Source organism: Bison bison, unplaced genomic scaffold, assembly GCF_000754665.1.
Source record: "Bison bison bison isolate TAMUID 2011002044 unplaced genomic scaffold, Bison_UMD1.0 scf7180017864145, whole genome shotgun sequence".
In the NCBI taxonomy this organism is placed as follows: Eukaryota; Metazoa; Chordata; class Mammalia; order Artiodactyla; family Bovidae; genus Bison; species Bison bison.
The window spans coordinates 7849958-7875161 of NW_011494717.1; the positions used below are offsets into that span (position 1 = coordinate 7849958).

At 36.8% G+C, this 25204-nt stretch overlaps 1 protein-coding gene across 6 annotated transcripts in view; it reads right to left on the reverse strand.

Moving 5' to 3' along the window:
• Positions 1-25204, reverse strand: part of ASXL2 (additional sex combs like transcriptional regulator 2) — a 109421-nt gene that overhangs the window by 9668 nt on the left and 74549 nt on the right. For 4 of the 6 annotated variants that reach the window (XM_010840578.1, XM_010840582.1, XM_010840577.1 and 1 more), the window contains 7 exons: positions 19649-19764; positions 16147-16276; positions 14923-15069; positions 12753-12916; positions 7637-7733; positions 3838-3943; positions 663-1374 (listed from right to left, as the gene is read on the reverse strand). In XM_010840578.1, the coding sequence (XP_010838880.1) occupies positions 663-1374; positions 3838-3943; positions 7637-7733; positions 12753-12916; positions 14923-15069; positions 16147-16276; positions 19649-19764 (1472 nt within the window). Of the gene's footprint in view, positions 1-662; positions 1375-3837; positions 3944-7636; positions 7734-12752; positions 12917-14922; positions 15070-16146; positions 16277-19648; positions 19765-19848; positions 21001-23649; positions 24640-25204 lie in introns of those variants that run through there. The other 2 variants (XM_010840579.1, XM_010840580.1) reach the window with 2 other exon arrangements.

The following is a 25204-nucleotide window of genomic DNA, read 5'->3' on the forward strand; positions in this document are numbered from 1 at the left end:
CTGATGCTAGGCACAAGACCAAGTACACACGAAGGTAGTGACACTGCTACAGAAATTTAAAAGATCTTGATACACAGCAATGTATGGCTGAAGCACAAGTTAATCACATATCCAAAGCAGCAGAGCTTAGTAAGGCTATACCATCTTATAATCCCTCAAGTGACCAGTGGAGATTCATGGCAGCCACACACATTTCCTATAAAAGGACAGAACTAAAAGGGAGTTCAGACCCTCAAAACATCAAATCAGTTATGGCAGCAAGAAAAGGGTCAAGGTACACTTAAACATCATGGCTCTTGATAAAAAGATACATGATCTCTTACATCAATGACCTCCTCCTGTTTACTATTATACTTACAGAATACATTCCATAATTGTCTTAAAATACAAGAGTAGCCAGCAGGGAGGGTGGGTGGAAGTGGATTACATTAGATTTTCAGATATTTGAATAAGTATTCAAATCCCAACAAAGATTTGTAAGGATGCACTTCTAAATGCCTGTTTCTTAATAATTTTACTCATATATGACCATGGTTACACACATATCAAATACATACCACTGCTTCCACATTAAGAAACATCACAAACACTTGAAATTTAGTAGGCAAAACCAAAAACTTGTTCAGACCATCTCTCTTCTTCAATTCTTCCTGCTTTCTTACCTTGAGAGGTGGTACTCTCCGCACCTGGAACCTGTCCCCTCTACTGAGAAAGGGCTGTGGGGAGACTTGAAATGGCTGCTGGTGCTGGCGATGCTCAGTGACACGCGGCCTTTTCTCCCAGCTTGTTGGGGCCTCTTCTTGGGTGAGAGAAGATTTCCTCTTGAGGCTTTCTGGGCTGTGATCAGCCAGAGTTGATGGAGGCTCTTTCATAGTTGTCTCCTGTGGACCTGCTTCTACTGTGGGCTTCATTACTGTTGTTTCTACCCCAGGACTCTTGGGTTTGCTCAGGGAAGTAACTAAAGCTTCCTGGCTTTCATTTTTATTATAATTTGAAGCTGTAGTGAGATGATTCTTTTTCTCAGATTCCTGTTCAGCAGAGGCAACTGGCTTTTGCTCCACAAGAGCCTCATCCTTCGGGCACTTGATGGGAGGAATGCTGCTAAGCTCATTTGTATTGGTAGCTGGGGAAAGAAGGGGCTCTGTGGAGTGTGGCTGCGTCTTATCTTGGCTTTCATGCTCTTCTTTTCTGACTGGTGATGGCATCTGCAGTACTTCCTCTTTAGATTCTAACTGGGGAATTACTGGGACAACACTGACAGGCGAGGCCTCTGAAGGAAGCGTAGATTTTGGTTGCTCAGCTGGGGTTTTCTTTACTTTGGGATCACTGGGTGAAGCTGTCAATTTCTTTGAATCTTCAAGACTCAGGCCAGAACTAAAGGGTGGAAGAAAAAAATACTGTAGTTGAGAAATCGCCTATGTTATTGAATATATTATGAGATAATGTATATGGCAATATCTGAAAGAACCTGTGATACTTAGTCAGTAATCTTTATATATTAACATCACTATTATTAATATTAGTGAAAGGTCTGGAGCTAGAGCACCTAGATTCAAATCCTGGCTCTGATACCTACTATCCATGTGATATTAAGTAAGTGAGTAGCCTCTCTGTCTCAATTTCTTTAGCAGTGTTGTTGTTGAGTCACTAAGTCATGTTTGTCTCTTTGTGACCCCATGGACTGCAGTATGTCAGGCTTCCCAGTCTTTCACTATCTCCCAGAGTTTGCTCAAATTCTTGTTCATTGAATCAGTCATACTATCCAACCACCTCATTTCTTTAATAATACATTGAGGCTAATCACTTCACAGTGTTGCTAGGATGAGTAACTAATGCATGTAAAGTACTTAGAACAGTGTACCGAGGACATAATAAATCCTCAATGTAATGTTAATTATTATTATTATTACTTCTGCTTACAAAGGAGCTACATTGTCTAGAGGCACGCACCACAGACTTCCCACAGAGAAGTGAAAGAAGCCAAAGACCCATGTCCCCTAGGATTGTGGGTTTGGACTGTAATCAGCTTGGACAGCAAGGAGATCAAACCAGTCCAGTCCATCCTAAAGGAAATCAGTCCTGAATATTCACTGGAAGGACTGATGCTGAAGCTGAAGCTCCAATACTTGGCCACCTAATGCGAAGAAATGACTCACTGGTAAAGCCCCCGATGCTGGGAAAGACTGAAGGCAGGAGGAGGAGGGGACAACAGAGGATGAGATGGTTGGATGGCATCACCGACTCAATGGACATGAGTTTGAGTAAGCTCTGGGAGTTGGTGATGGACAGGGAAGCCTGGTGTGCTGCAGTCCATGGGGCTGTAGAGTCAGACACGACTGAGCGACTGAACTGAACAGCTTTGTTCTGAAGTACCCGTAGAAAGGCTGGCCCAAGAAATCTAAGGAAACCAGAGGAAACAGTAGGAGAGCTGACTCATCTCCAGAGGTTGAAAATGAAAACTGAATTTTTAGAAAATCTGTTTACATTTCACTTGGTATAGCTCTAAAATTCTGAGATTAAATGCCTCTGAGCTATCCTGGGAATGAAGGCCAAGTAGGACTTCCTGGCTAACAGCCAGACTACACTGGAGGGTTCACTACAGATTTCCCCTAATGTCTCAGAATACTGTACAAGTAAAAGTAAGATAGTCCTCTTTGGTGACTTCAAATAATCAGTCCTGTACCCCTGAGATGGAATGGCTAAGGACAAATTTGTACAGTAATCAAATGTAGTCCTCCCCAAAAAGCTGGCAGAAAGTAACAGCTAAAAACATAAAGACCCAAGAATGGCTGTAACGCTTGGAATGAACAATATTTATAGAATAACTGCCACCTGTGATCATGGTCTAAATGTATTCACTTTGATTTCTGTAGAACAGCTCAAAGCTCACACCAAGAAGGTAAAAAAATCAGTGTACTGGGCTCTTCATTTCATTAAGAATCACTTCTGAAATGACCACAGAGAGGATAAGGACTGGGAGATAAGGAAAAGACCAGTTTGTTCTCAAGCTGTGATTATGGAGTATCCTTAAAGGTTGCCATTAGGTATACATAAGGAAGGAAGAGAAACTAACAGACAATTAAGACTCTGGGTATTCAATTCTATTTCAAACAATACAGCTCCATTGTTATCTATTAAGTGTTCCCATTAAGTTTTTTTTTTTTCTGGGGGGTGGGGGGCGGATGCTTTGTGGCTTGTGGGGTCTTAGATCCCCAATCAGGGCTTGAACTTGTGTCATCGCAGTAAAAGTGCTGAGTGCTAACCACTGGACTGCTAGGGAATTCCTCCCATTAAGATTCTGTTAAGGAAAAAACAAGACTCAGACTACAGTGCCTTGAGAAAAGAGTCTGTATCTTGACTGAGCTATGTGTATCTCCCAGAGTGTCTTTTAGAGAAGAAAGGCTGTTTAATTACATGTTGAACATCATGGCATGTATTATAGGATCCTTAGTGATTCTGGATAAGTCATCCTATTGTGGGATAACTGCCTACAGTTAAAAAAAAAAAGAAGTATAGAACTTCTGTATTCTTATATATTAAAAAGTTACTGGAAAAAAAGCCAATCTATCCAAAGAAAGGACTCGAATTCAAGAAAATAAAATCTTTTCTTTTTTTTAAGAAACCATACCATCTATAATGGCAATGTGTTAAGAGTTCAAGGTTATGAGAAATCCAATTCTGTGTACCTAAGGATTATAAGAAGAAAAAATATTCTTGGTAAAAAAAAATGAAGAAAATTGCAGACTAGATTTTCTGGGAAGGTAGTTAGATGAAGTAACACATGACATATATATAGGAATTAACAGATTTGGTTTATAAAACCTGTCTTGATATTACCTCTGACCATAGTAGCTTTCAAAGAATTGTTCTTTCCACGGCTCTACTTTCTTCTCCTTCTCAATCTCTTGTCGAATTCTCACCTGCATCTCCGGTGTAAACTCACCTACAATGTACCAGAAAAAAGAGATGTTCAATAGGAATGTGTTGTTTGCAGCTTTCCACTACTGGCAAATCATGATAGAATCATGAAGGAGTAATATTATCATGTGAAAGTAACAGAAATCTCCCCAAATTCCTCACTGTAAGGGAGAACTCCGTAAGTGCCATAAGTTGAAACATACACACTTGCATCCCACCCCATGTAGTTTCCAGTACTCAGCTGAGTTTAAGTGGGCTTTTTCTCTGGATTTTCCTTGTATCATTCCCTTCCAGCTCCTAATATTCCCTATAGATTTTTTATAAACTTTTTTTCCCACTGGAAAAAAGAGTCATATGCTTTTGGTAAACAATGACACTGAACATTTTATTATTTGAGTTTTATTTAATGTAGGAGACCTGGGTTGGGAAGATCCCCTCGAGAAGGAAAAGGCTACCCACTCCAGTATTCTGGCCTGGAGAATTCCATGGACTGTGCAGTCCATAGGTCGCAGACAGTCGGACACAAATGAACGACTTTCGCTTTCACTTTCTCTGAGACAACTTGTATTTTAAGCCTTTTAGCTTTAACAGCATAATGAACACCTATGGCCCTGCTTAAAGACATTTTGAGGTTCCAGTGAAAAGGTAGAGAGCTATTTTTGGAGTTGTCAGTTTTCTAATTGTTCCAGAAACTGTATGAGTCTAGTGCCCTAGCAACAAGACACTCATTATGCCAAAGACTCAGCTGCTCTGAATATGCCATTTATTTTCATATACTACCAATCACATCTCAATCTTTCCCACTCCATCAGTACAGAACAATGAATGTGCTTGGTAGGCCATCTTAAAACCTGTTCCTGAGACAGACTGCTGCTAAGTCACTTCAGTCGTGCTGTTTCCTGTTAATTCTCTAATACCCAGGACATCAAAGAATAAGTGGAAAGAGTGTATTTGAAGTATAAGACCTCTTAGGTCTTAGAAGTATAGGAAGAGGGGAAGGTAAAGTGTTAGAGGGCATCTAATACTTACCACTGCTGCTGCTGCTAAGTCACTTCAGTCATGTCTGACTCTGTGACTCTATAGACAGCAGCCTACCAGGCTCCCCCGTCCCTGGGATTCTCCAGGCAAGAACACTGGAGTGGGCTGCCATTTCCTTCTCCAATGTATAAAAGTGAAAAGTGAAAGTGAAGTCGCTCAGTCGTGTCCGACTCCTAGTGACCCCATGGACTGCAGCCCACCAGGCTCCTCTGTCCATGGGATTTTCCAGGCAAGAATACTGGAGTGGGGTGCCATTGCCTTCTCCGAACACTTATCACACTCTTGGGCATATGAGTGGAAGAAGAGGGATTTAGCCATCAGAATCCACCTAGAACTTCTGCTTTTTGGTTGTGTCTACTGGGCTTAATAAAAAGAGGGATAAATAATACTGAACTGTGTTCACATGTGTACAGTGTTCCAAGTTTTTGCTACTCATAAAATATGATAGCATGTACAGGTATAGCAGTGACTGCTCATATTTAAAAAAAAAGTAACATAATAATAGAGGTAGCACTGTTTATAATATCTACTTTAAAAAGTTGGGGAGTAGGGAACATAAATCTAAATTATTCTTAAAAAAAAAAAAAGTACTGGTAATAGATATGTTTTAAAGTGCTCAAGTGATTCTGACTCCTTCAGAAAAATGGGGTCTCTGTTCATAGAAATCTTCAAGAGAAAGGTCAAAAGTAATCAGTAAGTGATCCCTTCTACACAGTCGTAGTGATCACTTCTATAACAACTATAATGAAAAATATAGATATTAATTAGCTGGTCAATTAGCTCCATCAGTGATCTGACAAAAAATGAGCAATGAATAGCATTCCCAGTGCTCCCCTTATAACTGTATTTATTTTAAAGCTGCTCACACTTGTTTTCACAAAGCTAATTCCTTGGCACAACCTCCCATAATTTTCAAGTGTTATTTTGTATTCTATGTGTACTGACACAGTGACACATACAGTATTTGAAATAAAAATTATACAGTCACATACTACAAAACTACAGTCATCAAAACAGTATGGTACTGGCACAAAAATAGAAACACAGATCAATAGAACAGGATAGAAAACCCAGAAATAAGCCCATGCTGTGCTATGCTTAGCTGCTTAGTCATGTCTGACTCTTGCGACCCCAAAGACTGTAGCCTGTCAGGCTCCTGTGTCCATGGGATTCTCCAGGCAAGAATATTGGAGTGGGTTGCCATTTCCTTTTCCAAAGCTCATGATGCTACTGCTAAGTTGCTTCAGTTGTGTCCGACTCTGTGCGACCCCAGAGACGACAGCCCACCAGGCTCCCCCATCCCTCGGATTTTTCAGGCAAGAACACTGGAGTGGGTTGCCATTTCCTTCTCCAAAAGCTCATGCACCTATGATCAATTAATCTATGACAAAGAAAGCAAGATTCCACAATGTTGGAAAGACAGCCTCTTAAACAAATGGTGCTGGGAGAACTCAACAGTTACATGTTATATGTGGAACCCAAAAAGAAATGATATAAATGAACTTAGAAACAGATTCACAAACTTTGAGAACCAGCTTGATTGCCAGGGGGAAGGGACAGTTAGGGACTTTGGGAAGGTCATGTACACTCTGCTATATTTAAAATGGATAACCAACAAGGACCTATTGTATAGCATACGGAACTCAATGTTATGTGGCAGACTGTATGAGAGGGGAGTTTGGGGGAGAATGGATATGTGTATATGTATGGCTAAGTCCTTTCACAGTTCAGCTGAAACTAACATAACATTGTTTGAGTCCTTTCACTGTTTAGCTGAAACTAACACAACATTGTTTGTTTATCAGCTATACCCCAAAACAAAATAAAAAGTTAAAAAAAAAATAGTCAGTGGCTTTAATAATGGCTGAACATTAGAATCACTTGGGGAAAAAAATCAAACAAAAAACCCCCACTGAAACTCCACGCAAAACAAAAACTGAGAGTGAGGCCCAGATGTCAGTATAAAAAAAAATACCACAAGTGAGTATAATGAGCAGTCAGGCTTAAGAACTGCTAATAGTGACTGATAATTATACGCTATGCAAACACAGTCAATTACTCTTTTTATGCTTTATAATTTACCCTCTGTAAAACCGTTAGATCAGAATTAGAAACATGGCAAACCAATGACCACAGTTAGCAATTCTTGGTCATAATTTGTATTTATTAAAGCACTCTAGCTGCCACTGAACTGTACACCTCAAATGGGTGAATTTTATAGTACATAAAACATTTCTCAATAAAGTAGATTTTTTAAAAGTTCTTAGTAATTCTTTTTACTGTTAGTTTCGTTGATATGGGGCAGTGAGAAAGAAGTTATCTCATTGTTTACCAAACCATGATTCATAATGCCATGAAATAACTCACTCTATCAACTGCCAAGCATGAAGCTAGAAATAATGAAACAGAATCTTTAGAAATAGGGCCTAAAAATCTGTATATTTTCAGCTTCCCAGGAAAGTTTAAATCCTTGAACAAACATCTTGCTGAACTCCATTTGGAGCCAAACTTGGTTATGTGCTCTAGATAAAAGTCTAGCAATGTATTTCACTAGTTCTTCCCTATGAAATGTTCTGTCCTTTGCCTTCCCAAACTGGGCAAACACCTATTGAGGCTCAGAGCTGCCAATATGCCCTCCCCATGCATACACATTCTAGGAGACACATAAGTTAACAGTTACCTTCTGAAAGTCTTTCCTTCCAGCCTTGGGCTGCTGAAGTGAAGAACTCATTATTAAGGGCTGAGCCATTTAACTTCATCAGACCATCTGGACCAACCTGGGTCAAAGAATAAGCCACAGAAAGCTCAGGAAGACAACCAAATGTTAACATGTGAAATTTGATGTTCCTGTCTTTTTTAGAAAAGAATGTGTGTACATTAAATTTTACAGAAACAAGACTAAATCATACCATGCTGATTATGGATACTTTGAATATTTTATAATGTAATACTGTTTTGTTTTGTTTTCTAAAAAATTTCTTTCCGGTTCATCTCTTTCTTCCTCTCAATTCTATTTCTTATTGATTAATTATACTTAAAGAATCTTCTGCAAATAAATACATATATAAGAGGATTTTTCTAAAAGGTTCATTGTTTGTTTTCTAAAACTGTGACAAATTACACACTACTCTGAAACTTATTTTTCTTACATAATACAATGTCAAAGTGTCTCAACTGGCATAGTTTTAGTTCCACTATAATAGCTGCAGATTATTTCATTGTATGAATGTCCCTCAATTCATGTACCAATTTCCTAATCATAAACATACACTTTGTTTCCAGTGTCTTCCCATAATCAACAAAGCTGCAATAAGCATTCCAGTAAAGATGAATATACTAGTTCTTTTTATCTATGGGACAGGTTTTGAAAGCAAAGAAATATCTGTGTGTGTATAAAACTAAAGACTGTTAGATTATTTTCTAAAAAGGCTAAAACAATTCACATTTCTACTAGAAATATACGAGCATACTCCTTATCTTGTCAACAAGAGATATTAACACACTATTTAACTTCTACCTATTAATGAGTTTGAAATGATAAAAATTTCCTTTATCCTGACCACTAGTTTTATCTGTCTTTCTGGTTGTTTACTGACTACTTAGATTTGCCATCTAGTGAAAGGCTAATTCCTATCATCTGCTCATTATTCAATAAGGCTCCTTATCTTTATTTTGTGAGGATCTTTTGCATGTTTACTTTTGCACAGTAAAACAGCCACATAATTTGAAGGTATTTCCTTCATTTGTCTACTGACCTGATTTGTGATGTCATGCCAAAAGGTTTTAAGATTCTTCTTTACACTTGCAATGTTATTAACCACCATTCTCTCAAAGGTAACATCTAGATTCCTACCAGAACCCCTATGCAGATTCTTCATTAATAAAATAATTTTAAAATTTATATGGAAAACTGAGAGGGGAACTGCCTAATTACTAAACATACCACACAAAGTCACTACAATCAAAACACTTATTACTAGCATTAGAGTGAGCAAAGAAATAATTGAAGGAGAAGACTGCCTATAAATACACACTGCATGTAAATAGAAGAATATATAACAAAGATGGTAATTCAAACTGAGAGGAAAAGGATGGTTATATAAACATGTAGTGCTGGAATAGCTGGCCATCTAGTCAGTAGAAAATAAAGCTGAACCACAATTTCAGAGCAACATAAAAAATATTCTTGATGGATTAATAGTTTAAAGTCACAAAGTTTTGAAGAAAATTTAGGTAACTATTGGGACATCTTAGGGATTAAGGAACTCAATTCACTTTACTTTCTAAATCTATCTGGGCCAGGATGATATTCCTCTGGCTCTAGAGCAGAAACTTTTTCTGTTAAAGGACAGATAGGTCATATGGTCTCTGCTGCAACAGCTTAACTCTGTTGTAGCTATAGATAATATGCAGAAACTAACTGAAATGTCTGAATACCAATAAAACTTTATTTACAAAAACAGGCAGTGGGCTGAAATTGGCCTGCATGCTAAGAAGCTTGCTGACTGCTGTTTTGTATTCTATATATTTGGCAGAGGAGTAACTGACTTTCCTATGAGAACAGGTCATTCAACATCTCCTTGAACATTGCAGTGTTGAGCAAGTTACTCCAAAACAAGTCAGTCCATTCTACAGTTTAAGAGCTCTATTTTTTTTTAAGGTTATTTTGACTCCAAATTTGTTTCCTGGAGAAACGAAGTTTACCTCTTCCATAGACAGACCTTCAAATATATCTGAAGAGAGGTGTTTTAATCCACACTCCTTCCTTATTCTTTCCTCTGGTCTACATAATGCTTTCCCTACTGTTCATTGTTGGGTACTCCATACACTGAAATATGGTGTCCAATGTTTCATGTTAATAATAACCAGAATTTTGGATAAACTCCAAATTTCATCGGACAATGAGGCAGAATCACTAAAACATTCACTAATAATTTCATTAATAAATTCCATACTCCCTGTTCTCAGATTACCGTGCCTTCCCACCACAGTAACTGAAAACGACAGTCAAGCAGCCTCCTATTAAGCATACACAACAGGACTGCACTCAACAGAAAGCCTGTAAGTTCTAAGGTGCCTTTTAATTTCAAAACTGAAGATAGCAAGATCCCCTCTAACAGAGGACAAGGACCATTAGTCATAAGACAGTTCATTTTAGTCATAAGACAGTTTAAAGAAACCCACAATAAAGTTCTACAGATAGACCTTCTCTATTAGGTCTTGTGTTATTAGCCCCAACCTACAAACTTGAGTCTTTAAAAATGATGAGAGCAATACCAGGCAATAAGAGAAGTTCTTTAAAAACTCTCCCAAAACTTCAGTCTCCTTACTTGTTCTAACCAAGAACTGGGGATCCCCAAATCTGCAATTTCTCCAAGAAATGTTAAGGCAGGGAGAGCAATAGCTGGGAAGGATCCATTTTACTTCCTTTCCCTACTGCTGGTAGTACACTGACTTATCTGACTCCCCAGAAATGGAATCTGACCTTTCACACGTGCTAATTCATAGCAATATAAAAACTGGTATCAATATAGTTTAGTAGAAAGATGATTTTCAGAATAAGAAAGAATTTAGTTTTGACTTTATAGTCAAATAGCTATAATGATCTGTATAGCTTACTTAAAATCTCTTACTACAAACTAGAGGACATATCTAGTTCTCTTACTATAATACAGGTAAAACAAATCTCTACCATCCTGTTTTTAAATGATTAGAAAAAAGTGAAATGCCTTACAGATTGCTTAGAACATAGTACATACTTGGAAATAATCATTAATCTTTTAAAGAAACCACAGAATTGAAAAAAACTTTACAAAATCATATTGAACCTTTTGCAGAAGAGGAAACAGAAGATCAAAAAGGAGAATGACTTGCTAGTCACTCCTCCTTCCTCGATGAAAGCCTAGGTCTTGAACCTATGCCTTATTCCTGACCAACTTAAATTTCTCTGGTCCCTGCCAAGATTCTTCCAAACCTTTAGTGTTTCTACTAGGTACCATTTAGTTTTATTAAGGAGTACAAACTATTTTGGATTTTGTTGTTGTTCGGTCACTAAGTCGCGTCCAACTCTTTGTGAACCCATGGACTGCAGCACACCAGGCCTCCCTGTCCCTCACTATCTCCTGGAGTTTGCCCAAGTTCATGTCCACTGAATCACTGATTCTATCCAAACAACTCATCCTCTGCCACCCTGTTCTCCTTTTGCCTTCAACCTCTCCCAGCATCAGGGTCTATTTCAATGAGTCAGTTCTTCACATTAGGTGGCCAAAGTATTGGAGCTTCGGCTTCAGCAACAATCCTTCCAATGAATATTCAGGGTTGATTTCCTTTAGGATATCTAGTTTGATCTCCCTGATGTCCAAGGGACTCTCAAAGAGTCTTCGCCAGCACCACAGTTCGAAAGCATCAATTCTTTGGTGGTCAGCCTTCTTTAGGGTTCAACTCTCACATCCGTACATGACTACTGGAAAAACCACAGCTTTGACTAGATGGACCTTTGTCAGCAAAGTGATGTCTTTGCTGTTTAATATGCTGTCTTAAGTTTGTCATAGCTTTCCTTTCAAGAAGCAAACGTCTTCTAATTTCATGGCTGCAGTCACCATCCACGGTAATTCTAGAGCCCAAGAAGAGAAATCTGCCATTGCTTCCATTTTTTCGCCTTCTATTTGCCATGAAGTGATGAGACCAGATGCCATGATCTTAAGTTTGTTTAATGCTGAGTTTTAGGCGAGCTTTTTCAATCTCCTCTTTCACCCTCATCAAGAGGTTCTTTAGTTCCTCTTCGCTTTCTGCTATTAGTGGTATTATCTGCATATGAGGTTCTTGGTATTTCTCTTAGCAATCCTGATTCCAGCTTGTAACTCATCCAGCCCAGTAATTCTCATGATTTACTCTGCATATAAATTAAACAAACAGGAAGACAATATACAGCCTTGTTGTACTCTATTCCCAATTTGGAACCAGTCTGTTGTTCCATGTAAGGTTCTAACTGTGCTTCTTGACCCATATACAGGTTTCTCAGGAGACAGATAAGATAGTTGGGTATTTCCATCTCTTTAAGAATTTTCCAGTCTTTTGTGATCCACACAGTCAAAGGTGTTCACGTAGACAACGAAACAGAAGTATATGTTTTTCTGGAATTCCCTTGTTTTCTCTATGATCCAACGAATGCTGGCAACTTACTTTGTACATCTGGAAATTCTTGATCCAAGTCTAAAGCCTAGCTTGAAGGATTTTGAGCATAGCCTTGCTAGCATGGGAAGTGAGCACAAATGGCTGGTAGTTTGAACATTCTTTAGCACTGCCCTTCTTTGGAATTGTGATGGAAAACTGACATTTTCCAGTCCTGTGGCCACAGCTGGGTTTTCCAAATTTGCTGACATTACAAGTGTATTATTAAAGCAAAAAGTGTTTTAGAAAAGTTTAACAAAAAATGAAAATAACATTCTTAATCTCATCAAAAGATCCATTGAAACACCCCATGTAATGTCTTAAGACAATTCTTCCTTCTGAATTATACTCTGTGGATGTCTACATCCTAATATGATAGCTAGACAAATTTTATTCCAAATCCTGACATTTCTGATAAGAGGGTTCTTTTTCTTTATAAGCCTTACAGGGCCACCCAATTAAGAACACTTACAAGAAATATTGTTTTTCTTATTAATACCTTTGATATCACTTCTTTACACGTACACACAAAAACCATTTTAAAAATCTTAAGGAGTTCTAAAGGTGATGGCTGAAAGAAGCCCCAGAAGGGTTAGAAAACTGCTGATATGCTTGAAAGAACACACCTGTCGATCCACCTCTGGAAGTAGTAAAAGCAGTCGCTGTTGGCAGTCTCCAGGAAGGACTGAAAAGGTGTGTTTGTTGATTAGCGCTCGTAGGTTTGTATTAACCAGAATGGAATCTGGCGTCTCAACATCAATCTCAGCACATTTAGTTCTCTTCATTTGCCCTGTAAAAACATGGAGAAGAATCACCTGGGCCTTCTTCACATTCCTGTTTCTTTCTAAACTATACCTTGCTCTGCAGTGCAAAAATGTCATGGCTGTCATTACTTTAAAATATCACACTATGAAGAAGATAACACTTAAGGTTCTTAGAAATAAACAAAGCAAATTTTGTTCATTCATAAGGGATAAAAAAAAATATGTTATCTCCCCTGCAAAACTGGAATAAACTGTAAAAGTGAATCTTTTGCCATACTAAAAAATGCATTTTATGTTTGAGATTTGATCATTTCCCTAATGGAATTGAGAAGTTTATAACACATACATAGAATGACTGAGAAGTAGAAAATTCAAATATCTCTATAAATTACACCGAGGCTCTTTTTCTCTTCCCATAATTATTTTCATCAATTTTCTCTGCATTAGCTAAAAATGTTACGATTGAACAGCTTAGCAGTTACAGAAAGTCTGTTCACAATAGGAAGGTTTCAGTCTTTCTAGACACTGATAGAGTTGAGAACACAGTTTAAAACATAAATGGAATCTGTGGCTTTCAATTCTACAGAATTTTCTCACATTATTTTTCCTGTATTCTTGCATTATTGCCCCCTTTTCAATTTCTGGCCTTTCTGACATTTCCACTATTTAAGACATTGGACAGGCTAGACTCACATTCCCACTTTACCTTCTCTTTTTGAATCTCTCCTTTGACCTATGTACTAGGAAATTTTTCCACCTCTAACTTTAAGTACTTCTACTAGAATTTTTTATCTCTGCTCCCATAGTATCTAATATCCTGGAACTCTTTATTTTCTGATTTTTAAAAACAGTATTATTCTGTTCTTTCATGGATGTGATATCATCTTTTATGTCTTTCTGTGAATACCATAGCTTTTAAAGTTACTTAACATTTTCTCCTTCCTGATTTATCTCTACTTTTGTGAGTCTATATTTCAGATCCTCTCATGATGGAGGTTTTCTTCAAAGGTAATCACAAGCAAAAACAGGTCCTAGAAGACTGACTGAAAATTCTGGTGCCCGGGTGTGTCTTGCAGACTGACGAGCTGCACAGAAGTAGCTTCCAGATGATCTCTTTTAGCTGGCAATCAATACATTTGCCAGCGCAGTTGTTTTTTTTTTTAAGGCTATTCAATTTCTTTCAGTACCAATCCCTCAATCTCCTGCTGAAGCTTAGGTGGGGAGGAAGAACAAAGTAACGGAGATAGAAACATGCCCCACTACTAACATTCTGGACACCAAGCAAGCAGGAGGATCTATTCTATATTTGTGTTTTATTTCATTTCCCTGATTTCAGTATACTGCCTCCTTATCTGTCCTCAGTTATGTATGGTGTCTCTAAACTTAAAGTCTGTAAGATTTAATTTCACCTCAAAATAAACCTCTTGTCTCCTGCTAGGCTAAGGCATCAAACTGCTTCTTATTAACTTTTAAAGAAGGTTCTTCTTTTCAACCCAATGCTTCATCTTCTCTAAGACATGGTATTTTCAATTCTTAAACCCTTCTGGAGTTCTACAGGCTCAGCTGGCTTGCTTCCTACTGGCACCTGCTCCTCAGCTCTGTGAAAAACTCTATCCAGTTTTTATCTTTCAAAATTTGGTGATATTGCCTGTCCATCTGTTATCTTCTTGTTTTCTTTACTCTTAAGGGTTTAATATGGTTTTTCCATATTCTTGCTTTAGTGGGACTTGGAGCAGGAAAGGTGGTTCAGTTTGCCATGTTCAATTATAAGCCCTTCTATGTATACAAAGATAAAATATAAATAATGCTGGATAAAGAAACCCCTTGTCAGAAAGAAAAATTAACCACAAAAACGCTGATAACAGATCTTATTCTGAAATGAAGTTTGATACGCAGGAAAGGAAGAACATGAAAATAGTCAAGTGCTCAAAGGTGAACAGGAAGCAGCAATTAAGCCTGGCAGGTAACAAATTTCAAACACAGAGTTGACAATTTAATGTCTGAGAACTGAGTCCTTAGTAAAGTAACTTACTTGTGTGGAGCCTGTCAGACCTCTGAAATGACTTCTTCCCCAGGCCCAGCAAATGATTTTCCACTTTAACCGAAGAAGAAGAAAAGCTAGAGTTTGAGTTCTGAGGGCTGCTTGACTGTCCATCAGATTGCTTTCCTTCCCATATCGCTAGGGGAAAAAATATATAACCCTGAAGTTATAGATAGAAACTAATCAATCAAAAGAACAATTAAATTATACAATGCTAACCAAAAGGTTATCAAGGAAATCAAACCAGTCAATCCTAAAGGAAATCAATCCTAAATATTTATTAGATGCACTTATGCTTAAGCTAAAGCTCCAATACTTTGGCCACCTGATGCGAAGAAATGAGTCATTAGAAGAGACCCTGATGCTGGGAAAGATTGAAGGCAGGAGGAGAAGGGGATAAAAGACGATGAGATGGCTGGATGGCATCACTGACTTGAGCAAGCTCCAGGAGATGGTGAAGGAGATGGCATGCTGCAATCAGTCCATGGAGTTGCAAACAGTCGGATGTGACTGAGCAACTGAACAACAACAAACCAAAAGGAGTTATGTTTGAGGCAATGTGACCCTGCAGATGTGCTCTGAGTCTGAGAATTAGGAGTCAAAAGTGAATAAAATCCCTTTCTTCCTCCCAGCACATTTGCTTCTAGTGGTAAATCTCCTTTCTAACAAAAATGCAAAGTTCTACAAGACATGGTTTAAATCTGGCAAACCCATAAATAAGCTGGCATTGAACTGTGTAATAAAAAAGCCTATAGCTCAACCAGTTTAAATTGAAAAGAAAATAAGCAACAGTAACAAAAAATCCAATGGCCCGTGGATATGTCCAATGGAAACTCAAAGGTATTATGTACTCTTAGGAAGGATTTATATTTTTAAAGGAGAGAACTTGTAGAGTTCAGCTTGAGCAACTTGGAAACATCAGCTTTATAAGGTTACTAATCGGAGGCTTCCAAATATTATTGTTAGACATTTGGGGAATGAGTCACTGATCTTATTCTAACGTGCAAATCCCAATGATGTACTTTAAAATAACTGTATGATTACACTGCATAAATTTCTCCATTTACCCTAAAAGGATTTATACTGAGCATCTGGCAGTATAAGGATTATGTAAACAAATACAATAATTGAAAAATAAATAACAGACTATATGGGTTTTATATACAAAAATACTGGAAAAGAAACTTTCGCTGAAAAGACACTTGGTCTGCCTACCAGGTTTGGCAGGTACAGGGTCACTGGATGCTTTGACAGTCTTCAGAGAGAGGTGCTGGTTGGAGGAGATGGACATGCTTGGCCTGCATTGCTGCTGCTGCTGTTTCTTCTGTTGTTGCTGTTTTAGTGCCTAGAAAGAGAAAACTGACTGTGAGAAACAAATCAGTTTTTAGTAATAACAAATCATAAATGTCTTCTTTTAAGTGGTAAGGACCATGCTGACTATACAATTTCTGTGAAATCTATCCAAGTAAACAAAAATCTCAATTAAACTAATTAAATACAGGCCTAAATGAGCCTTAAAATTTGGATTTTTTCCCTTCACCAATATTCTCCTGTACATAAATCTGAGAAACTGTCATTAACATTTTTTTAGAACTTAAAAATCACCAATAAGCCAGGGATTTCTCAAACTTGTAGTAACAGAGAATTAGATACGATCATTCTGAAACAGAATTCTAAGCCCTGAACCAAGAACAGTTCTCATTTGTATCAACTTTATCTAGAAATATAAATATTTGCCTTATGTATGCTTCAGAGGTGCTACAGTTGAACAAAAAGTAGTAAATAACTACTTGAATTTGATCTTGTGTAAAAGCAGTAAGATTTGGCCCAATGATCAAATGAATCTCAGCGATTTATACCAATGTGGTAAACTGAAGGGAGGGAAGATTAGAAAACACTGGTTCTATTAATAAGAAGTGTGGTTCCTTCTGGTTACTTCAGAATATTTTAATTTCTATAATGTTCTTATAGAATATACTAAACTAGAACGAACAGAAAAATAAAGAGCTCCCGAGGTTTTAATCATGAAGATACATTAAGGCAACTGCTTAATTGAAGAGCTTAAAAAAAAAAAAAAAAGACAAACTAAAACTACATTTCAGGAAAAGGCTGAACATCTATGACCTCACTAAAATGTCAGTTGAAGCTTTAACTTTCAAGACCATCATGTAGAAAAGTGTGGAATAACCAACTGCCTACTTGTTTCAGATTCTTTCTTCACAATACGGTTTTCTCCTACTTCACATTCACATGTAGTTCTGGCTATGCCATATAGGCACAGTGGCAACACTTGATTTCCTTGATCTAAGCTGTCAGTGAAGAAAAGAATACTCAGAGTCTCTCATATCTGGCTTACCTTTCACTTATAACATTTATAATAGGTGAGGCAGAAACATAATGTCAGTTTTGTCTGATCATTGATGACAGCTTATCTCTCATTCTTTGCAATCAGAATACAAAATGTTTGTAGGCTTCCTGTGTGGCAGCCACTAGTATTTCTTTCTTTCTATTCGCAGTATGTAGGTCATTCTAGGTTAATGCAAAATTTAATAGAGCTACTTGATCTTATCTGTTTCTGCTATGATCACATAAATTCAGATATAAGATAAAAACGAAACAACTTACAGCTTCTCTGTTTTAAGAACTGCATTCAGTTTCCCCCTCCCTCAGTAGGATACAAACCCTGTGCCTAATTTTAAAATTTAAAAAACAAACAATAAAAAGAAATTTCACTGTGGTAAAGGATAACTTATACTGAAATGTTTTCTCACCTAATAATATGAAAAACATACACAGGAGGCAAAAATTTTACTTTACATATCAACAATCTAATTTACCTAATTTCCCATATTGATATTCTTTAAAGAAAATACAGTATCTGACTCCTGAGATTACAAGAAAATAATACAGAGTAGTTTTTATGTCATGAATAAGGTAACAAGTTATAGTCATCAACTTATTGTTCCTTACTGAGTTTCTTCTACACTTACATTATATGTGTGTGCTGGTGCATATATACATATTCATGTTTCCATGAATTATTGTTCTGGGTATGTATGTCAGATATGTGTATGTTTTTAATGAGTGCTGTAACACATCTTGATTTTAACTATTAAACATTATAGTGTGGTGATGTTTATATGTGCAGAATAATTTCATTACAAAGTAAACTTTTAATCCTATATAACTGTCTAATGTATGGATATGCCACTCTTAATGAAGCAACTCATGTATGTATCTCTACTTATACATTTTTCCTATTATAAACTTTAATCCAAACATTTTTCTGTGTGTGAATGTATGAATACACGCATTTTTCTAAGATAAGTTTCCAAATATTTAACTGCTTAGTCATAGGGTATGTGCACTTAAAATTTTAATAAATATTGTAAAATTTTTCTCCAAAACAGCTATGATAATTTATATTCTACCAGCAAACTACAAGGAGTCATTCTCCCATGTACTTGACAGTGCTTTATGTTATAATTAAGCTCTATTATATATACCAATCTAAGGGTAGAAGTGGAGAAGGCAATGGCACCCCACTCCAGGACTCTTGCCTGGAAAATCCCATGGACGGAGGAGCCTGGTGGGCTGCAGTCCATGGGGTCGCTAAGAGTCAGACACGACTGAGCGACTTCACTCTCACTTTTCACTTTCCTGCATTGGAGAAGGAAATGGCAACCCACTCCAGTACTCTTGCCTGGAGAATCCCAGGGACGGGGGAGCCTCGGGGGCTGACGTCTATGGGGTCACACAGAGTCGGACACGACTGAAGTGACTTAGCAACAGCAACAAAAGGATAGAAGTGGTCTGTGTTCTTAATCATTAGTCAAATTTATACGTATTGATAAGCTGCATTTCAAAAAAAGGAAAAGCTAGTTCCTTGAAAAGCCCAGTAAAATAGTCAGCAAGTAACACTGAGAAAAGATACATTATAAACAAAGTACACTGAGGAACAAAAGACACACACACACACAAAAATACTATGTACAACTTTATACCAGTATTTGACAAAAAAAAAAAATCAAGTGAACTAGACCATTTTTTAAGAAAAATAAATTTCCAAAAAGAATCAGAAATCAAGAGTAGTACTAAATGAAATTGAAACACCCTAGCAGTAAAAGGTAAGATCTCCAAGACTAATTTCTATTATTTTTTCCAAAAATCTAGAAAAATATAGAGAGCTACAGAACTTAATAGATGCTAAGAACAATCCTGATTCCAAAGCTGTACAAGAAAATAACAAAATCTAAGCTAAACTCATAAAAAAGAAAATTCCACTCATATATTAAAAATGATGTAACAAACATAATAGGGCTTATTCCAGAGAGTTAACTATAGATTAACATTAGAAAATCTAGCCCTGGAATTCTGCATACTGGCTGACTTAAAAAGTTACCTGATGACTTAATAAATGTTGAAAAAATTCAACCTGAAAAAATTCAATACCTACTTGTAACACACACATACACACACACACACCCCTCATAGCAAACTGGAAACCAATGAGGAACTTTTGAAGTGTGATATAAAGAGTATCTACGACAAAGCTATAATGCAGAGATGCATAAATTATTAAAAACAAACTGGGAAACTGTATAAAATTTTTCCTTAAAAGGACTTAATGTCCTTTCAAGAAACTGTCATTGACTGCCAGAAGCATGCATTTTTAATATATGAGAGTATACTTCTGTACACAGAATAGCATGATTACCTGCTTTAGTGCCTTCTTGCTGTGCTTCTGTGATGAAGAAATGACTTTACCTGCTGGAATGGTAGGAGATGGGCAGCCCGAATGAGGAGAAGATGGCTGTGACAGCCTAGATGATACTAGGGGGAGAAAAATGACAATTCCAAGTTTTGTTATCAGAGGCGATATCAAGCACCATTCCTTTCCCAATCATATAGTGCTACCTGTATTAAGAACTGTGACCAAACACTTTTGAGAAGGATCTTCTTTTTGGAGTTCTACTGCAAACAGCCTCCCCTTTCAGTTTATTTCCTCAGAAAGCTCTAGTGAAGGATGACAGGATGGGGAAGGGATGAATGTTAGTATTCATCACTTCTCATTCTTTAATTTTTTCAATAGAATTGACTGAAGAAGCAGGAAGCAGAATATAAACCATGAGTCATCAACTAAGGTAAAGTTTAGAAAAGATTCTAAAACCCACTGGAACCTACTGTTACCTCTAGTAACAACATGGTATTGTGGAAGAGCCCTGGGTTGATAGAACGGGTTCCAGTTTCCCTTATCTTTAAAATGAAGGCAATAAGGTCATTCCACCTCAAACACTACTGTTCTCTAATTCTTATATTCCTTCAACTCTGATATCCATGTGAAAGGGTGCTTTAGGACTTCTGATGAAATCAGTGTAGGGATACATGGGATGGAACCACTCTCTACTTCATCACTAGCTGTTTTATCAGACTCGGCCAAACCTCAGTATTGTGTGAAGAGTTTTCCCCAGAAAGGGTCTATACTTCTTATAATAAACACAATTAAGATCTTCATGTTCTCTAAAGTTCGACAGTGTATAATTTATGATACAAGATAATAAAGAAATTGCTGACCCAGACTCAAAAATAAAAATGAAGACAACAGTAGACAATATTAAGAAGACTCATCATACTTAACTTCAGCTTTGTATCCCAGCCCTAACTGGGGGTTTATATATGGGAAAGAAAGTGTGGTGTTAAAAAAAAAAATGTTAATTGTAACATATAAAACAAAAAATGGAGTTGGATAATTCTTGAGATGGTTAAGCAACAAAAAGAAACTAAATTCTTAGTGCTGTTATTTTAAAAAATTGGTCAGCATCTGAGTGCACTAACAGTTTCACTGAGATACAATTCCTATACCATACAATTCACCTGAAGTGTAAAATTTAATGGCTTTTAAAATATTTGCAAAGTTGTGCAACCATCATCAGAATCACTGTACTGGTTAGCTGTCATTCTTCTTTCCCCCTAACTGACTTCCCTCTTTAGTGATGGGCTTTTTTTTTTAAATTAGTGTTTTAAAGATTCATCTATGTTTCAGCATGTATCAATACTTTATTCTTTTTATCACCAAATAACATTCTATTGTATGCATATACCACATTTTGTTATTCATGAGCCGACAGACATTTGGGCTGTTTTCACTTTTTGGCCATTATGAACACTCATTAGCAGGATTTTGTGTTGGACATATGTTTTCAAACCCTCCTGGGTTCATATCTAAAAGTGAAATTGCTGGGTTTTTCAGTAACTCTATGTTTAAACTTTTTAACGAAGTCCTAAACTGACTTCTGAAATGGCTGCACCATTTTTACAGTTCCGTCAGAAATGTGTGAGTATTCCAATTTTTCCACACTCTTGTCAACACTTGCTATTGTCTGTCTTCTTGATTTGACCAATGTTTTTAATGGACATTATGAAAATAAAGCTAAAAAACTATTAAGATTTAACTATATTTACTTTCTTTTTAATAGTTTGTGGAAATCTGAGAATATACATGTCCTCAACTGCCCCAATATCTAAAAATTAACAAAAATCAAACCAACCAAAATGACCCCATTAAAGAATGCAATAATTCTAACTGTGGCCTGGAAAACACACAATAAAGCTATCTGTGATTACCAGGGCAAACCTTTGGAATGTTTCCCTTTAAGGCAAAAGCCCTTTCTAGCAAATGAATCCATAAACATATCTTGAAGCCAACTAAAATAAATCAAGAAAATTCCAGGACCTACCAATGAGGAAAATCTCCCAGAGTTGACTTAATGCCAAATACCGGTCTCACAACTTTAATGAAACTTTCAAATATTAAAGGTTCAGAACTACAAAGAGCAAGCACGATTTAAACACGTTGATAAACTCATCTCTTTTAATCATTCTAGTGCCTATATTATCTCTAAGACACATTAACTTTATTAGAGTAACCAAGAATTAAACATCATCTATGCGCCTAATGCTGTGCTAGGTTCATTTGAACAGAATTTCACTGAACTCTTATAACCATCCTCTAACGCGAAACTCCGACTCATTGGAAAAGATTGTAATGCTGGGAAAGACTGAGGGCAAGAAAAGAGGATGAGATGGTTGAATGGCATCACCAACTAAATGGACATGAATCTAAGCAAACTGGGAGACAGTGAACTCTGGCATGCTGCATTTCATGGGGCTGCAAACAGTTGGACACGACTTGGCGACTTGAACAATAAGGTAGGTACAACTTCTCTTTCTATTCCCACCCAATCTCCTCCAATTCTACCCTCTGAGATAACTAAATAATATAGTTGGATTGGTATCCTTGTTGACATTTTTCTATGCAAATAAAAATATGAAAAAATTTCAAGGATGTGTATTTATATATAAATATTAAATGTAAACACCTGCATATTGTGATGGTATTATCTAAATTTTCCTTATCTAGAAATTTAATTAGCCTGCAAAAGGACTCAGGTAGTAAGGAGCACAACCAACATTTGAACTTTGCACAGTTTCAGAAGACTGAGTACTTGCAGTGCATTAAGTGGTGTCCACTAAAAGTGTCCATGTCCTAACCCCCAGAAATGTTATACTATTTGGAAAAGGAGACTTGGCAGATATAATTGATTTTGAGACAAGGAAATCATCTTGGATGAGCCCAGTGGGTCTTAAAATCAAATGATGAGTTACCTTAAACACAAGACAAACACAGAGGAGAAGTCCATGTCTTCACAGAGGCAGAGACTGAAGGATCATCGTCCTTTTAATAGCTACATAAAATTCCATTGTGCAGATGTATCATAATTTCTTCAACTGGACTCTGATGAGTAGTTTAGTAATTTCTAGTCTTTTGCTCTTATTATTACACTGTTTTAAACACTGGTTTCTAAGGTATTGTACCAAGAATGATACCATTATTATCTACAAAATGCAAATTACTGAATCCCAACCCAACTCTACTGAACAAGAAACTGTGAAGGTAGGGCCCAGGAATCTGTCTTAATGAGCTCTCCCAGTGATTCTGATGCATGTTCAACTATAATATACCGAGAAACCAGCTTTCCAAAGTGATTTAGAACTTGAGGCTCATCAAAACCAGTTTTACTTATATAGTTTACTGAAGTAGTTTCAGCTTGTTGGATCGATCTGTACCATCCACTAGGTATAAGCTCAGAAGGCACCACTTTTCACTATAGCATTGGGAATTTTCCATTTCAACAAATGATTATCATATGGAACAAGGTCCAAAGGGTAATGGACTATTCATATTAAATGCACTTGAATTAAAAGAATTAGTAAATAATCTCTTAGTATTTTATTTTTTCTCCTGAAGATATTCAGTGAGACCCTCTGAAGTATTAGAGGGACTATCAGAAATAATGGAGCAGTAATACCAAAATTGAAACTGAGCTTTATACAGTTAAAGGATTAATCGTTGAAAGACTGATAACAATTTAAGTTCCCCAAATCGTCTTCATGGTCAAAAGGAGCAATACTTCTCTTAAGGGAGAGTTTTAATTTTCACAAATTAATAATAAAAATAATTTTATTATTAAAAATATATAAAGACAATAATAATAATAAATAATTTTATCAGAAGATAAAAACAATAATACATGTAGTTATTTCATGCTGCAATATCATATTTCAGGGAAAAGGCAGACTTCACTTAGATACGATCCTACCCAAAAAGCAACAGAAAAGGTTGATTTTAATCATTTTTCTGGTGTTATTCCATCTTACCTTGACTTGGAATTCCATAAAGCTCTTCTCTGAACATTGTTTCCTGTCTGGAAATTAGGAACCAAAACTACAAACTTCTAAGTTCTTCCACCTTACACAGAAATCAATAAACTAGTTTTAACATTTGACTGAATTTCAAGGTTCTACTCTCTGTTCCTATCTGGCTGAAAGGTATACCTATTTCAAGAGAGTCTCTATCGATTTCCAACTAGAAGTATCAGTTTTGCTGTCAGAGCTCTTTATTTTTGTACATAAAAGGAAGTGGGTTTCGATACTATCTCAGTGTTCTTCCTGTCTTACAATGCATTTGAAATAAAGTGATGTCAGATTGAGAGTAAAAGCTCTAAATAAGAAAACAGAATAGACACATTTGTTTCACCTTTATTAATAACTGCAATTGACTTAGAATTGTTCTGCAGCATGCTACTACTATCACTGCTAACTACAAGTTTTCCACTTTAATTTGCACTGGACTACAAAAATACTCGTATGTATACAACAGAAAATTAAAACCACACTTCTATGCCTATGCCATATGCATGACTCAAGAATGACAGAAGTACATCCTATGAGAGACTAAATCATTCTTCATTATTGCTAGCTTAGCATTTATCCATTTCTTAAGATATCAGAGCTGCCAGAGTCGATGTGAATTCCATATGACATCACATACACTTCTCATCTCCACCTTTCAAACACCACATGGCGTTCATCCTAGTCTCAGTTTAACAGGCTACAATCAGAAAAGATCTTAAGATCTCAACATAAACTGAGGCTAAGTAGTTAATACTGTGACAATTTCAAGAAGAATGCATCAGAGGCAGTTAGAAAATAATTTATGTTGACTACAATTTTGAATTTGCTATAACCTTGATGTTAATATTTTCTATTATTATGCCAAGTGTGGGGCAAGGTTGTAATATTTTAATTTAGCCATTAAGCTACTGAGAGGAGGAGAAGGGGACAGAGGATGAGATGGTTGGATGGCATCACCAACTCAATGGACATGAGTCTGAGTAAACTCCAGGAGTTGGTGATGGACAGGGAAGCCTGGAGTGCTTCAGTCCACGGGGTCACAAAGAGTTGGACATGACTGAGCGACTGAACTGAAGCTACTGAGAATGGGGTTCAACTGTTATTTCTTAAATCCTCCTGTAATCACAACACATTTACCTCATAGATAGCCTTTCACAACCATGTAACAATCACTACCTAAAACAGCTATTCCAGCCTATGAGCTACCAAAAAGCAAAGACCTACACAACCGTGACTTTGTTCCCAGTTTACTGACCATCTTTAATGTTGATTTCCCTGTTTCCAGCCACATCCAGAAATTATGAATCTGTTTCTCTTGCTTGATGACCTGGTTTGGTTTCTAATCCTAGATCAACAATTCCCAAACTTAAAAAGAAAAATGTAAACTGGGGGGAAGCAGAGGAGAGAAAGAGGCCTAAATACTTTTGGCTCCATCTTCCAAAAAAAGAACAGAAAAAAAAAAGGGGGGGGTCCTTTAGTATAATCTGAGAAACGTTAAGACACTGGACACACCTCTCTT